General features: G+C 37.7%; 1 protein-coding gene across 1 annotated transcript in view; it reads right to left on the reverse strand.

Moving 5' to 3' along the window:
- Positions 1-16,749, reverse strand: part of SNRPF (small nuclear ribonucleoprotein polypeptide F) — a 32,636-nt gene extending 15,887 nt beyond the window's left edge. The window contains exon 1 of the mRNA XM_004417972.3: positions 16,541-16,749. Coding sequence (XP_004418029.2) covers positions 16,541-16,749 — 209 coding nt within the window. The remainder of the gene's footprint in view (positions 1-16,540) is intronic.
- Between the last annotated feature and the right edge of the window lie 827 nt (positions 16,750-17,576).

Below are 17,576 nucleotides of genomic sequence, written 5' to 3' on the forward strand. Positions count from 1 at the left end.
TATCAATCTATGAATATTCTATTTATGTATGTATATTTCTTTCCTGTATGTCTATACATCTCCATATGAGTCTTTCTGTAACATGGACGCCTCTGTTCTACTAGAGGTGGTTTAGCACAGTGGTTAAGCGTGTGGACTCTGGAGCAGGCACTGCGTGAGTTCAAATTCTGACTCTTTCACTTCCTAACTGTGGAAGTGACTGTGGACTTTCTGACTTTGAGTTCTTCATTTGTAAAGTGGGGCCAACGATACTCTCTATCTCCTAGGGTTTGGGAGGACTAAATTAGTTAATATAACAAAAGAGATCTTTTCCTTCTTGAAACTTTCATTCATTTATTCAACAAAAATGTATTGTGTCACCATGTGCCAATTATTATTCTAGAGGCTGTGGATGCAACAGTTCCAAAAGGAACGGATGATCTAGAGGGGGGAAACATACCAGAAAGCAAAGAGATAATTACAAACACTGTGTGCTGAAAGGAAATGAACTGGGCAAGGTAGTAGAGAAATGGTGGGGTGGATGTTGAAACCAACTTAGATGAGGAAGATCTACTTTGCCTAAATTTGTCGAAAGACCAGTTTGCCAAGTGACAAATATACCAAAAACTGCCCAATACCTAAAATAGGTTTTTCGGACTCTTTACTGCAATTGTTCCACTGTCAGTGAGTGGCAGGGGTAGAGGGAAAGCTCCAGTTTGCAAAAACAGAAAAGACAGTAAACCCTTTTTAATGGAAAGTTCACCCTCAAGGAGTTCCTAATATGAAATACACTCAAAATTGGTAGTCAACAGAGCTGAACTGATAAATCCTTGGAGAAAAACAGCTGTGGCAAAATGACTGCAGTGGAACTTGTATATAATGAAAATTTCAAAAATAATCAGTAATTCAGCAAATGTGTGTTTAGTGAATTGGCCTCCTTCTGGAAGTCAGAGAAGGCTTTTCTGAGGAAGTGGTATTTAATCTGAGACCAAAAACATGAGAAAGGGTAAAAAACTCCTCTATTAGTAATACTTGGACTACTCATATAGTATATATTACAGATCGTCCTTTATTGTGGTATTTGTGTCCGTGTATTTGATATCCTGCTATAAAGTGCAAGGTAAATAAAAGTGCAATAATTGTTTACTGATAAATGTTGACTGACTGTGGTGAAACAAACAAGAGTGTCTGCTGGACCATCCCTGTGGCTCTCTCTGGGTTGCTTGGCAACAAGCTTGCTGGGCCTGTTGGCTCCCTTGCCTCTACAAGGGCTGCAAGTGCTAGTAGTGCTGGGCAGCTGGTGTTCCTAGCACCGGTATACAACTCCCAGAGGAGCTGGCACCCAAGCTCAGACCAGTTTCCCTTCACATGCAAGGCTCTCCTCACGAGGAGGGGGCAGGTGAGGTTGCTGTTCTGGAGCACAACCTTTGAAGTATGTAGCCATGCCAAGCCCACACACACCTGACCGTGGGACGCCAGTCCTGCTGCTGACCCTTCCACCTGCAGATTCCTGCCCGCATTGTGTGGCCTGAGCCCTTCACTCAATCGGATGGCTCCCAAGTAGTGTTTCACTTTGCCAATAGTGAGTGAATGAGTAAACAAATTAAAGAAAATGATGATCAGACTCAGTACACATTATGAGGGCAGCCAAAAGTTTTGCGCATTCATCTCCTAGGGAATTAGAAATTTCACCATTCAAAATTAATTGTTTTGGGTTAAAGCAGGCAGGGTAGACCTTTTATTTATTTAGGGCAACTGATTCATAGAAAAAAAGTAAATTTAGAGAGATATCAAGTTTAAAAAATCTAGTTTTAGAAAAATATTTTGAGAGAGAAAGAAAATATAAATCAATGCAGCTTTTAGGATTATGAAACAAAATAAATATTAAAGAATACATTGATATCTGTTATGGTCAGTCATTTCCTTCTTTTGTCTCATCTTTTCTCTTCCCTTTTCTTCTCGCCCTTTGTTTTTCTCTCACTTCTCCCCCTTTCATTTCCCTTCTTCATTAAATATCTATTTATCACTGACTATGTTGTAGGCCCTGGGGATACAATGATTAACAAATAGAGGCATGGTTGCTGCCCACTTGGACCTAGCAGGAGCCAGTTAACAGCAGAGGAAGAAAAAACACTTTCAAGACAAAGACAAGAAGGCAAAGTAGAAAAAACAGGGAACAAAGAGGGACTAAGCAACATCTCTTGTTTACTTTTTCCTGCCTCCGTCCCACGTAAGTCCTTGTGTAGTTTTTCCCTGCTGTATGCTATCTTCTTTCAGCTTCTCATAAAACACATTGCAATAATCATCAAAGGTTTCTACTGATATTATAGCAAGTTAACCATTTATTTTATAATATCTTTCAAGGTGATCCTCAATAACTTTCAGGAAAAGAGAAAATAGTAACTTTCCAGTGGAGAAACCTGGCAAACACTGCCTTAACCAAGTGATGAAGGTTAACATAACCAGTGGTGTCCTGGGGATCTCATGTTAATCCGCCAGATGTGTATTCTCTCCTTTGCCAGTTAATGATGAACGCGCCATCTTTAAAATCAAAGGAAGTTTTATGCACGAAGGGACTTCTGAAAGTCTTGGGCTTCTCTTGAGTGTTATTTGCTTTCCCCTTAAACCCACTCCTCATTCATTGCTGCTCTCTGCTGAGCACGCTGCCTTTTCCACTTTGAGTTTAAGTGAGTTTGTCAGACTGGTCAGGGCCATTTCTATCACCACCATATTTAACAGAAGTTGCTTTAAAATTGTTTTTATATAAGTTATGGAATATTTCAAACATCCAGACAAGTGCAGAAAATCATATGGCAGCATGAAATACACTCTATCTCTGATTTAACACATTTTAACATTTTTACTTCCCCCACCCACCCCATACTCTTTAACACATAGGAGAAGTTCCACTCCTCCATCCCATTTTACACCTCCTGACCAAAATTCAAGTACTCCCCCTTTGAGAAGGACTGCAGGCTACGTACCTAGAACTGAAATTGGCTATGCCCATCATCAACTTTTCTAGACCTTGTCCGTCTTCAAAATGGATTTGTATTAGTTAGGGTCCTTCAGAGAAATAGAACCAAGAGGTTCTGTATACACACACACACACACACACACACGCAAACCGTATCATACATATATGGAGAGAGAGACAGAGAGAGACAGAGATAGAGAGAGACAGAGAGAGATTTTATGGAACTGGCTCACAAGGTTGTTGGGGCTGGAAAGTCCAAAATCTGGGGCAATCTGGCAAGCTAGAGATTCAGGTAAGAGTTGATGTTGCAGTCTTGAGCGTGAAATCTGCAGGGCAGGCCAGCAAACTGAAAATATTGGCAGGGCAATCTTAAGGCAGAATTGCTTCTTTGAGAAACCTCAGTCTGTGCTCTTAAGGCCTTGAACTCATTGGGTGTGAAGCCTACCCACATTACACAGAGTAATCTGCTTTACTTAAAGTCTATTGATTTTGGGCCGGCCCCGTGGCTTGGCGGTTAAGTGTACGCGCTCTGCTGCTGGCGGCCTGGGTTCGGATCCCGGGCGAGCACCGACGCACCGCCTCTCCGGCCGTGCTGGGGCTGCGTCCCACGTACAGCGACTGGAATGGATGTGCAACTACGACATGCAACTATCTACTAGGGCTTTGGGGGAAAAATAAATAAATAAAATCTTTAAAAAAAAAAAAAAGTCTATTGATTTAAATGTTAATCACATCTTAAAAAATACCTTCACAGCAACATCTAGACTTGTGTTTGGCCAAGCAACTGGACACCATAACCTAGTCAAGATGACACATCAAATTAACCATCACAGGGCTGTACCAATTTACACTCCCACCAGCACTGTTTGAGAGTCCCCGTTGCTTCACAGCATTACCAAACTCTTGTCATTTTGCCAGTCTGCTTAGTGTGAATTAGCATCTCATTTTAATTTGGATTTCCCTATTAGAAAATTGAGCGTCTTTTTGTATGTTTATTGGTCTGAATTTTCTCTTTAGTTAATTGCCTGTTTAAATCCTTTATCCAATTTTATATTGGTCCTTTGACTTTTTCTCATTGACTTACAAGATTCCTTTGTAATTCTGGATAAAAACACTTTGTGGGTTATATACATTGCAACTTTCTTCTTATAGACCAATGGTTCTCAACCTTGGATACATTAGAAGCACTCTGGGAGCTTTTAAAAAAAAACTCTAGGCACTTGCCCATTTCTATGTAAAAATACGTATAGTGTATTATGCAGTGAATGGATGCAAAGCCAGACACAGAGATGTGGACAGGTATAGCTGGTGTTAATTGGAAAGAACAAGAGAAAGACAGGGTCAAGAAGACAGCATTGTTTTGAATGAATGGATGACAAGCTGTAGTCACTCAGGAGGTGACTGTGGTTAAAGGTAAATGAGGTGGTGATGGCACAACATCGTGAATGTACTAAATGACACTGAATGGTTCACTTTAATTTGGTGAATTTCATGTTATGTGAATTTCAGCTCAATAAATTTTATTTAAAAAAAAAAAACTCTAGACACCCCAGCTGCACCTTCAGCCACTTAAAATCAGAATCTCTGGGAATGAGACCTACGAATCAGTGCTAACATCTGTTGCCAATCTTCCTCTTTTTTTTTCTTCTTGAGGAAGATTAGCCCTGAGCTAACATCTGTGCCAATCGTCCTCTGTTTTGTATGTGGGTCGCTGCCACAGCATGGCCAACAAGTAGTGTAGGTCCACATCCACGCCCAGGATCCAAACCCATGAACCTGGGCTGCCCAAGCGGAGTGTGCCAAACTTAACTACTACGCCACGGGGTGCGCCCCTGAGAATCAGTACTTTTTAAAGCTTCCCAAGTGCTGACTGTGTGCTTCCAAGAAATGCTGTCCCAGACTGTGGCCCGACCTTCGATTTTGCTTATAGTATCTTCTGCCATATAGAAAATTTTAATTTCAATGTTTTCAATTCATTAATCTTTTTCTTTATAGTTTCTACTTCTTGTTTTGTTTACATTTTCGCTTTACCCAATCTCATTAAAACATCTTCCTATATTTTCTTCTCCCCATCTCTCTACAAATTAAAATTCTTACAATGTTGTAACAAGGATTTCTCTACGTATATGACTAAAACTCTTATTTTGACAGATTATCAGTATCTTTTTTCCAATTTGTTGTTCCAGAACTAAGATAGAGTAATTTTAGTAAAAATTGTGTAAGATATTTATTTTTATGATGTGGCTGTATTATGGGTGAGAAAGAACTTTTGATTCTAATCATTGTGTTCCAATTTTAGAGCTTCATTTTGATTTGTATTAATATCAAAACTTTTGAAAGGCTATGGCTTTGCTGATATTCTCTAATCCAGCTTCAGCAAGAGATATTAATGGTATATGCTTTTCCCATAGAAATGTTTTAATTAGCATTGACTACACTGGGGAAGAGGGACTATTGATAAAAATACTTTGGAAGCTGAAATAGTACAAGTGAAGTGACTACTACTGGCTCCAACTTGAACATAGGTGAGGCACATAAATATAAAATAGTGAGAAGGTGGATTTGAAAAAGCATATGTTGAAGCTGGAGTCCGTATTTGATAGACTTGCTTAACGGAACACTATTGAGTGGAGACCTGCATTTACCTTCCTTTGTGACTAATACTAGAAAAAGAAAATAAGTCTTTACTGCTGTCTTTAGTGTTTTTTGAGCGTGCCACTTCTTTCTTTTTTGTTTTCCGTTCTTCTCCATGTAGCCCAAGTGACTAAGTTTTCTTACTTTCTGTGTTTGTCCAAATTTCTTTGCTGCCTCTTATATTTGTCAAGACTTTTGGTGGCATGTAACTGAAACCTAAGTCAAACTAGCTAAGCCAAAAAAACCCAATTACAGTTTTTGTTTTCATTTTTGTTGCAGCAGTATGCATGTAGGTGAGGAAACTATTGTTTGGAATCATTCATTAATTGATGAAAGAAATTTGGAAGCAAGTCAAGAGAGAACAAAGTATGGTTTACAAGAGGAAAGTAAAGTTGTTTGCTTTATTAATGTCATTTTATCAGGTGCACAGTGTCTTTTGGCCTTCCTAGAAGTACTGAAGTACTTTCCCTAAAGAAGGATTCTCAATGATTTAAAGCATTCAGTCTCAGCACTATTGATTTTCTTAAATTGTGATAAAATATATGTAACATAAAATTTACCATGATAACTATTTTTAAGTGTACAGTTTATTGGCATTAAGTACACTTACATTGTTGTACAACCATCATCGTCATCCATCTCCAGAACTTTTTAACTACTGATGTTTTGGATCAGATAATTCCTTGTTGGGGGTGGGGAGGTCTGTCCTGTACATTGTAGGATGTTTGGCAGCATTCCTGGCCTCCACCCATTAGATGCCAGTAGCATCCCTCCTCCCTGCCCCGAGTTGTGTGATAATCAAAAATGTCTCTAGACGTTGCCAAACGTCCGCTGGGAGACAAAGTTGCCACTAGTTGAGATCCACTGACTTAAAGGGGAAGAATTTTCATTGTAAGTTGCGTCATTTTAACTGTGAAGAAACAACTTTGGAAAAATGCATTATGGGCATTCATTAATATCAGACACAGAACTATTTGTAACTTGACTACGTATCAGATCAGTTGTCCTTTCAAGAGTAAACAAATAGAGCATTTAATTGCCACAACAGTGATAACATAATCACTCTGATTGGCATTGCTACAGAATAGCTAAGACTAATCAGAAATGGTCTAGATTGGAAATGACAGCTTTACATGCATGACTGAATGTGTATGGGTGAAAAATTGTTGCAGTATAAGGTTAAGAAGTCTATTTTAGTTTTTTATCATAATTACTACATATTTTATAGAGTGACATCAACTGGCTTCCTGGAAAATAGCTATTCTGTGTTATTCTCAGACAGAAAGAGTATCCTCTGTTGAAAAATATATATATTATTTTATTTGATCTTGTTGACTAATATATACTGTAGTTACAGTGAACAAGACAATATAAACAAATATTTGAGAGACATGTTTATTGTATGCCAGAACACGTGTGAAATTTCCCAAAGCCAAATATGATTCTACATCCATTTCTATCCTGTGCCTAAAAGGAGAAATTTTGAGTAGCACTTTAACTTTTAAGGCACTGAAGAATGTTTCCATGTGTTTTAGAAATAATGTGGGCTGTTATTTAAGGGACTGTGGAAATGAGGCATTTAGTGTTATTCACAATGTTCCAAATTGCTGATATTTGTCCTTAGCTGTGAGAACCAGTTAAGATAGAAAAAGTCAAGTTTATTCCATACCAAATTAGTTCTATTACTTATTTCTAGCCATTATCAGGTTTTGTTATTTATAGTTGTTGCAATTCTGAAAAAAAATTTTTTTTGAATATTACACTTGGTACTGTTGATATTTAGTTAAGTCCCTTGACCTCTCCAGGTCTTAGTTTTGCATTAGTCAAATTAAGGCATTGAAATAGATCATCTTAAGGACATTTTCAGCTTTAATAGACTATTATTCTCTGATAGTTTAAATTAATAACTGGAAAAAATGAAGATTAAAATAAAAAATATCCCTTGAGTCGTAACTATGGTTTCAATTACAGGAGATTGACCCTTTATTCTCCCAAATAAAGGACAGAATAGCTCTTCAGTTTAAATTTCTTATAGATTAAATCGTTCAGTTTTCCATGTATGTTAAGAATGTTAGGCAGTAATATATAATTATTTTAAAACCATACACTGTAGGGGCTGGCCCCGTGGTGTAGCGGTTAAGCGCGCGCGCTCCGCTGCTGGTGGTCCTGGTTCCGATCCCTGGCGCACACGGACACACCGCTTGTCAGGCCATGCTGTGGCGGGGTCCCATATAAAGGGGAGAAATATGGGCACAGATGTTAGCCCAGGGCCAGTCTTCCTCAGCAAGAAGAGAAGGATTGGCATTGGATGTTAGCTCAGGGCTGATCTTCCTCACAAAAAAATGAATAAATAAAATAAAACCACATTCTTGGGAAAAAAAAAACATACACTGTAAAATGAGATTTTGCAGTGATGCTGTTAACACTAGTATCTTGAATCTCAAAGTATAGTAGAGCAATTAGAAATGTGATAAATTAGGAAGGGGAACTAAAACTGGTTCTATTTCTGTCCAATTATAGACAACAGGTTAGATTGCAGTGTTGACAGTACAAAAGATAAAATTTATCAGCAGAAAATATTTTTATTCATAATATAATTCATTTATCCGTAATTATTTATAGTTAAAAGTTTTCTTCTCTCTATAGGAACATATTATGTTTGGAAAAAAGTCTAGACTGTTTTTGGATCTATATAATAATCATATTTAAGCGAGCAGGAGCAGTATCGTTATGACTGCCATTTATTGAGCACTTATGTGCTAACACTTTACATATATTATCTCATTTAATCCTTACAGCAATGCTGTAAAGTAGGTATTATTAACTAGAGTTGCTAAGTAACTTCTTCAAAGTCCCATAAAGAGTAAGCCACAGAGGCTGAATCTATCTTTCTCCAAACTTTGCTCCTTAGCTATTCTAATCCAAACTGTAAGATCCTCAGGGAAAACAGACAATCTTAATTCTTTTAAAGATTTTTATTTATTCAGTTTTTCCCCCCAAAGCCCCAGTAGATAGTTGTACGTCATAGGTTCACATCCTTCTAGTTGCTGTACGTGGGACTCGGCCTTGCGTTGGACGGAGAAGTGGTGCCTCGGGGCGCTCCCGGGATCCGAACCCGGGCCGCCAGCATCAGAGCGCGCGCACTTAACCGCTAAGCCACGGGGCCGGCCCGACAATCTTAATTCTTAGTTTCACGCATAGTTAATAGCCTCAGTAAGACAGTAAAATTCCTATACTGCAGACTGAGTGTGAATTATTTTGACATATGTGACTATCGACTTAATTACCCATATACATGACTTTCTGTATAGTATCAGATTCATCTGTCAGTCTCTCAATTAGGTTTTGGTGAGTAGTCAAAATGAAGATCACTCTTATATCAGAATGTCTGCCCTGCTTTCTTTCATTCTCTGTCTGTAAGCAGAGGGCCCACAGAAAGCTCCTCGGAGTTTAAACTAGAGGAAGACTTTTTTAGCTTCTTACAAACCTACTCCCTCTTTTGAATGGTAGTCCTTCATAGGCTTGCTTAAAGAATAGACATTTTCCCACGGCCCCCTGCTGATTCTAAATGAACAGATTCTGAGCCCCCTGCTGACTGGTGAATATATTGCTTATCCTCATCCTTACTCTTTACTGACAGCCTTCATAATAACTTGCTTAGAAGACAAATGGCACGGCAGAATCTCTGACAACTCATTAAGGAAGAATACAGCAGATTTCTGCCAAATATTACTGCCATTTTAATGTGAACTAACAGCAGTTTTTGTCATGATGGAAGAAGGAAAGGATGCTGCTGAGAACTATAGTCTTTTGTCAAAAGCAGCATAACGTCTCTTTGCATTGTTTTTAAAGAGAGATTTAATGAAGTCAATGTGTAGGTTATCTGTGGCATTTTGCCTTTGCACATGCTGTTCCCTCTGCATGGTGTGCCTTTCTTTCCCTTCTCTGCCTACCTTTCCAGAGCCAGCCCTAATGGTACATTCAATACGAGCCCTTCCCTATCTCTTATGGCATCACTTCTTCCTCTGGGCACTGACAACACTTTTTTTCTACCTCTGTTATAGCAATTAACATGTTGCAGTATAGCCTGTGTAATTATTTGTCTGTCTTGACTCATCTAGAAGCTTCTTGAACACAGGGACCACAGTTTATTCATCTTCGCATCCCCTGCACCCAGAACAGTGCCAAGCACAGAGTAGGTGCTGAGTTACTGATTGTTAAATGACTTCCCTACCATAGTATGAGTTTTTTCTTGTTGAGGTCTAGGCCTACTTAGAGTATGACGATTGCAATCATGGCAAGTATTGACAAGTCCCAGCTCTGCTAATTCCTTCACGTAGCCTGTCAAGCTCTCCCATTCTGTAAACTGGGGATTGTAATGATACCTACCTCATGGAAATAAGTTTCTGCAAATGTTTTTAGTTTTTTTCATAGTTATAGATCTACTCAGGTTTTCTGCTGTTTGTTCTTGAGTCAATTAATGCCATTTATGTTTTCCTAAGAATCATTCATATCTTGTTTTAATTTATTTTCATAAAGTAATAATAAGTATTCTCTTTATTTTTAATTTTTTTATTGCAGTAACATTGATTTGTAACATTGTATAAATTTCAGGCGTACATCATTATACTTCTATTTCTGCATTGATTACATCATGTTCACCACCCAAATACTAATTACAATCCATCACCACACACATGTTCGTAACCATCCTTTTCGCCCTCCTCCCTCCCCTCCTCCCCTCTAGTATTCTCTTACTTTTTTATTTCATCTATACATCTGGTTACATCCCACTCCTACTTTGTATACATATGTGCTCTCCTATCTTTCTCTTTTCCTCTCTCTAGAGAGAAATATGTCAAAATGTTAATAGTGGCTCTCTCTGGGTAATAAGATTATGGGTTATTTTTATATTTTTCTATATTTTCCAAATGTTCAGAAATCAATGTGTATATTACTTATGTATTCACAAAAGATACTTAAAGAAAAAAATCTCTTTCTTTAATATTTTTAAATAGAGAAACTGAGACCAGGAACGTTACATAGGTGGATCATGGCCCTAGGTTAGAATCAGGAAACTTGTACTGGCTCAGCCAATTTTTGCTACAAGGTCAGAGCCATGAAGCTGCCATGATTCCTCTAGTTCTCATCTGAAATTAAAAATGTGAGCCACTAAACCATCTCATTTCCTCTTGTTCTCTTTTTATATAAAAGTGAAGATTATTAGAGTTTGGTAAAATATCACTAAGAATTAATCATTGGGGCCTAACTCACCTTATGCGGTAAATTGAATTTTTTGGTGACTCAGCATACAGTTGATAATAAAAGATAATTACTCTAGTGATAAAGGACAACTTAGTTAATATGTGAGGACAATACATATGGTGATGAGTGAAACATTTGAATGTGTAATTAGAAGGTAGATGCTACACATTTGATGTTTTAAAATTTCCTGTGATTCTATGGTTGGATTTTTTTTTTAAACTCTCTGGAAGAAGGCTCCTTGTGGTTTCCCAACTCACAGCAAATTAGAAAGAAGAGATATGCAGTTCAATTTGACTCAAAGAGTATTTTTGGATTACCTACGTTGAATCTTTTACTAGGGCCCCAAGTAGAAATGCTTTAATTACCTTTTAAGGATATAAGCTACTTTTAAAGAGACTTCCCACAGTTAGATTTTGACTATTAGATAGCTAGTTTACTACACTGTAAACCACTCAGGCGTGGACAAAGCACCTCATTCATCTTTAAATGCCAGGTGACTTGCCTGGTGCTGACCACATAGTAAATACAACAATAATAATGTCCTTTCCTACTAGGATATAAGCTTTATGAGAGCAAAACCTTTTCCTTATTTCATGGTAATAAGGTTGTTACCAAATCTTGGGACACTGTGTGACACAATGGAGATGTTTAACCGATTTTTAAATTAATAATGATAATAGTAGATGATATTTATCAATATGCTGAACATTGTGCTATCCCTTAAATGAATTATTACGTTTAATCCTCACAATAACTCTATGAGATACTGTTAACATCTCCATTTTACATTTAGAGAGATTAGGTAACTTATTCAAGGTCAAGATGCACCATTGCTTTATGTATCAATTATGTGTAAATTATACTTCTAGATATCATTTATGTATCAATGTATGTGTCATAATTGTAGACACCATTGATTGTTGGTAATACCCTAATTTTAGAAACATTAAAATACATGCTTTAGAAAAGGTAATATATATAAATGTGTGCATACATGTGTTTTCTGTATTGCAATGTGAGTTTTTTTCCTCTAAGTTCTGAGGCAACACAATGTAGTGGTTAAGCGTGCAGACTTGGAAGTTTGCCTGGTTTCAAATCTCAATCTGCTTCTTATTTGCTTATAGCTCTGGGAAAATTACTTAACTTCTCTGATTTTAGATATTTCATCTATAAAATGGGAATAATGATATTTTCCTCTGGGTCACTCAAGCATAGTTCATTAGATCTAGCTAGGCATTTTTAGTTTGATTTCTAAAGCCTTTTGGAAAAGGTTGATCACATTTTTTGCTTAAAATATCTATCAGCTGTCAGAGGAACTGAGCCCATATTTCTGCCTGTGCTTTATTTTCAAAGACTATCTTTTAGTTCAAAGACTTTAGATTGTCTTCAGGCGGTCTCCAGTCCTGTGATGCCCTAAAAACAGCCATCCTATCAGGTCACTGACACCAGCTGAGCTCACAGTAAGAACATGACGTTAATGAAACACATTTCCATGCATTTACTTCCCACCATCAACCAGTTAATTTTGCATAAAGAAAATCTCCAATCCATAACTATACCCTATACTCCTCATTCCAACCAGCTAGGCCGGTGCTTGCTCCATATCTCTTTGCAATTGGAAGATATATATTCATTAATATGTTCTTGACCTCTCACTCTCTCCTCCTCCACCTTGCCAATTAGTCTTGTGCAAATAAACCTCTTAGCTCTATTCAGGTAGCAAACGAACAGAATTAGTTTTTGTCAGATGAGATTCATGGGCTGAGTGGTTCTATTTGGAATGTGCTAGGCTATTCATTAACTAAGGCTATTCATTAACTATGAATTTTTGGAGGCAGAAAAAAATGGTGTCTTTTGCTCTAAGACTAGGAAATGTTTTTTGAAGTTTAGGAACCATAAGATGTGGAGTTTTTTTTGTTTGATTTTGTTGTATGCTAAACTGATGACTAAGAAAAAATAAAGAGGTTAACAAAGATTAACTTTCGACAGAGGATGTAAGAATGACTATTTTCTTTTTTGTATTCTTCTAGATTTAAAACATTTCCCCTGGGAAAAGACATCTAAATTTTTCCTTCTCTTTGAAAAGGTCAGAAACCACTTACCTAAAACATTATTTTATCGTCTTAATACAGTGGTTTTCAACCCTGGCTGCTCATTAAATCACCTGAGAACATTTTTTTTTTTTTCTGGTGAGAAGGATTGGCCCTGTGCTAACATCTGTTACCAATCTTCCTCTTTTTGCTTGAGGAAGATTGTCCCTGAGCTAACATTTGTGCCAGTCTTCCTCTGTTTTGTATGTGGGACTCTGCCACAGCGTGGCTTGAGGAGCGGTGTGTAGGTCTGCACCCAGGATCTGAACTGGTGAACCCCAGGCCACTGAAGCAGAGCACGTGAACTTAACCACTATGCCACCGGGCTGGCCCCATAACATTTTTTTTTTAATGTCAGGCCTGAAACCAAACACAGAGATTCAAATTTAATTGTTCTGAGGTGGGACCTGGCCATTATTCTTGTTTAAAAGTGCCCCCCCAGGTGATTCTGATTTGCAGCCAGGCATGAAAGTCAATGAGCTAATGTGCTGCCTCATCTAAATATTTCCCCGGTCTCTTAGTAAGTTCCTTGGGAAAGGAATTAATTCTAATATTATTTCATTTTATTCCTTATGGAACATTTGATTAATATGTGTTGTTTGATTGAAGATAAGAAGGAAAAGACATGATCTGGGATCTGAACTTTATAATCCAATGATGTAACTGTGATCAATCAGAGACTCAGTTTATTTTGGGGCATTATATCTCAGTGCGACACATTCATCTTATTATCAGCCTTAAGCTGAATTTCAATGCCTATCTCTGCTACAGAAACTGGAAATTGTACATCTATGACTGGACTACTAATAGAACATGCTCTAGGACCCTTATCAGTCTGTTCAATGAACAGGTGATTGGCCATATGCCAAGGGAATCTGCTGCCCTCTGGAGGGTATTGTGCTGTTACAGATGAAAAGAGCATTTCCCTGTATTCCACAGCACGTGAGAAGTTACAAAACAAAACAAAGTGAAACAAAACAAAAATGTTTCATGGTCAAATCATTTTGAAAATACTACACTATCTCTGTGTAGGGAAGTCACAATGCAACTTAGCAAAATCGAGACTAAGTTCTATAATAAAGAACTAAGTTCTATAATAAAGAAATCTGTTTCCCAACTAATTGGACCATTTTCTTTTTTTTTTTAATTTTATTTATTTATTTTTTTCCCCCAAAGCCCCAGTAGATAGTTGTATGTGATAGCTGCACATCCTTCTAGTTGCTGTACGTGGGACGCGGCCTCAGCATGGCCAGAGAAGCAGTGCGTCGCCGCGCGCCTGGGATCTGAACCCAGGCCGCCAGCATCGTAGCGCGTGCGCTTAACTGCTAAGCCACGGGGCCGGCCCTGGACCATTTTCCCCTCCACCTAATTCCTGTTAATATTTGGGGAATAAATATTACACAAATAATTTTTGTGTGTGTGAGGAAGATGAGCCCTGAGCTAACATCTGTTGCCAATCCTCCTCCTTTTGCTGAGGAACATTGGCCCTGGGCTAACATACGTGCCCATCTTCCTCCACTTTACATGTGGGATGCCTGCCACAGCATGGCTTGTTAAACAGTGTGTAGGTCGGTACCCGGGATCCAAACCCATGAAGCCAGGGCCGATGAAGAGGAGCACGTGAACTTAACCACTATGCCACCAGGCCAGCCCGTACACAAATAATATTTTGTATTAATAATCTACAAATAACGTTTGAGATTTGGAAAATGTAAAGGAGAAGAATTTAATGAAGGATTTCTTAAATAAGCTATAAAAAGGGAAGGATTGATAAAGTAGATGCATTAAAATGAAAAGATCCCACATGCCATGCAGTGACATTTTGACTGGAAGGATACAATCTGAGGTGGTAGTGTGACATGCCATGCGATAATATTCATGTTTATCTTTCTTCTTAGTTTTTATCCTAATGAGACATTTGAGATGTTCATACTGTTGCATAACAAATGGGATTGCGACTTGTGCTTTAGAACATAGGAAGTTGACTTCATGTACTGTCAAATGTACCAGGAATCATATTAGACCAAAAATATTTGGACAGCAAGAGGCTAGGCATAATGTGGTTCCACCCGGAAGTTCAGTTAGCACAGGTGTAGACCCCATGTATGCAATTACTGCTATGTTTTCCTCAGGCTAGGAAGATAGCAAGATTAATAGAAATAAAATATTTTTAGTCAAGAGACTTGAGTTTCATTCTTTTGTGTCACTAATTTTGTGATCCTTGCCAATTAAATACAATTCTCCTCATGTGTAAAAAGGAAGACATACAGAGCTGTTGTAACCGTTCAATGAGATACTGTGTGTAAAAATGCTTCACACAGCATCTGATGTGTAGTAGGTACTCAACAAATAAAAATTTAATGTAAATATGACTGGTGAAGAGTCAAGAGGTCAACATAGGAGGAAGCTGAAACTGGAGGTAAGAACTAACCGTGACCAGCCACCCCGTCCTGGTTTGCCAAGGACTGTCCCAATTTTACTACTTTTAAGTCCTGCACTAGTGAAACTCTTCAGTCCTAGGAAAACTGGGATGTTTGGTCACCCTAGCTCAGAACCCAGAATAGAAGTGCAAATAACACATATATGGACACCAACGAAAAACTAGTCACCAGAAAGACACAGAGTCTGGGAACATCAGGAAGAATGGTCCTGAGATTGACCAATATTTCTCGGGCGGATGGCAACCAGGCTCAGAGTGTGAGTAGGGATAAGCCCACAGGTGGAGGTCAGAAGGCACACTTGATGTAATGGAGGGAAACTCAAGATGCTATACAAGTAGTGATATCTAAGAGAAATTTTACACAACTGATTTCTTGAGTGACTGTGGTGATAAGACAAAAGTGGACATTGAGGAAAGGGTGGTCTCTTCAATGAATAATGCCGAACAATTATTATCCATAGGAAAAAAGAAAACAAATCCTTACCTCACCCGATGCATAAAAGCAGCAATGTAGAAGCCTAAATATGGAAGTCAAAACTTTAAACATTTTAGAAGAAAGAAGAGAAAAACTCAACGAAGGCTTTCTTAAATAAGCTATAAAAAGGGAAAGTTTGATAAAGCTGAATAAATTAAAATGAAAAGATCCCGTGAACATAGTATAAAGCCAAGCTGGAGAACAATATTTGCAATAAATTAAACCTACAAAGTACTTGTATCAAGAGTGTGTAAAGAGCATGTAAAAAAAAAAAACAATTCAGTAAGGAAAATTGCAGCAGTCCAATAGACACAAGTGAGGAATAGGCAATTCACAGAAGAAACTTGAGTGGTAAAAACATGTTTTTTAAAAAGCTCAGTTTTGGGGGCCCGCCCAGTGGCATAGTAGTTAAATTCATGCACTCTGCTTCAGCGGCCCGGGGTTCACAGGTTCCAATCCCAGGCACGGACATACACACCGCTCATCAAGCTATGCTGTGGCGGTGTACCACATACAAAATAGAGGAAGATTGGCAACCGATGTTAGCTCAGGGCCAATCTTCCTCACCAAAAAAAAAGGCAGCTCAGTTTTACTACTAATCAGAGAAATGCAAATTGAATAACAATGAGATAACATTTTACACCAAGCAGATTGTCAGAAATTAAAAAGCCTGACAATACCAAGTGTTGGTGAGACTGTGAAGCAACAAAAATTCTTTTGCACTGCTGGCGAGGGTGTAAATGGGTACAGTCACTTTGGAGAGCAAATTCTCAATATCTATAGGTGTTTTGAATGTATATACCTGAGCAATACTTCCTAGGCATGCTGCATAGAGAAACTCTCGAACGTGTTCACAAGGGGTCATGTACAAGAGTGTTCGCTGTAGCATGGTTTATAAGAGCAAGAGATTGGAAACAACCTAAATGTCCATCAACTGTAAGATAAATGAATTGTGGTATAATTCAGTCAGTGGATTACTACCACACAGGAGTTAGAATAAATGACTAGAGCTACATGACCAATATGAATAATTCTCAAAAATATAATATTGAACCTGGAAAAGCAAGTTGTAGAAGGATTTATACAGTAAGGTATCATTTATATCAAGTGTAAAAAATGCAATATTATGAATTTTATAGGTACACAAATATGTAATAAAAATATTAAAATAGTCACAGAGATAATAAACCAGATCGTGGTTACTTCTGAGGAGAAAAAGATGGAAATGAAATCAGGAAAGCATTCACAGGGCATCTCATGTGTCTATTATGTTTTATTTTTAAACTATCTGAAGCACATATGCAAAATGTTGAGATTTTTCCAAAGTTGGATAAATACATGAATGTTATTGCGTTATTTATTCTTCTCTATATGCTTTAAGTATTTTAATCTTTTTTAAAGAAAATAAAAACAATGTTATTAACATTTAAATTGAGATTATTTCAAAATTACTCTAAAATTAAAAAAAAAAAAAAGAAACAAAACTATGCTTTTAAGAGTTGGTCAGGCCAAGTTTAACATTATTTCCAAAGAATAAACTAAAGCTACTCAGTGTCCTGACACATATTTCACTGCCACTTAACTAACACTAGATGTCACTTTACTTCATGCATTTTGCTTAATATGAGCACTTTTTAGTTGAAATCAGATGAACTTGAGTATGTTTTATAATTTTCTTCCTCCAGTATATATAGAGAATGAGGAAAAATGAGAGTG

The sequence above is a fragment of the Ceratotherium simum genome, chromosome 25 (genome assembly GCF_057802395.1).
Source record: "Ceratotherium simum simum isolate JZ-2026a chromosome 25, ASM5780239v1, whole genome shotgun sequence".
Taxonomy (NCBI): Eukaryota; Metazoa; Chordata; class Mammalia; order Perissodactyla; family Rhinocerotidae; genus Ceratotherium; species Ceratotherium simum.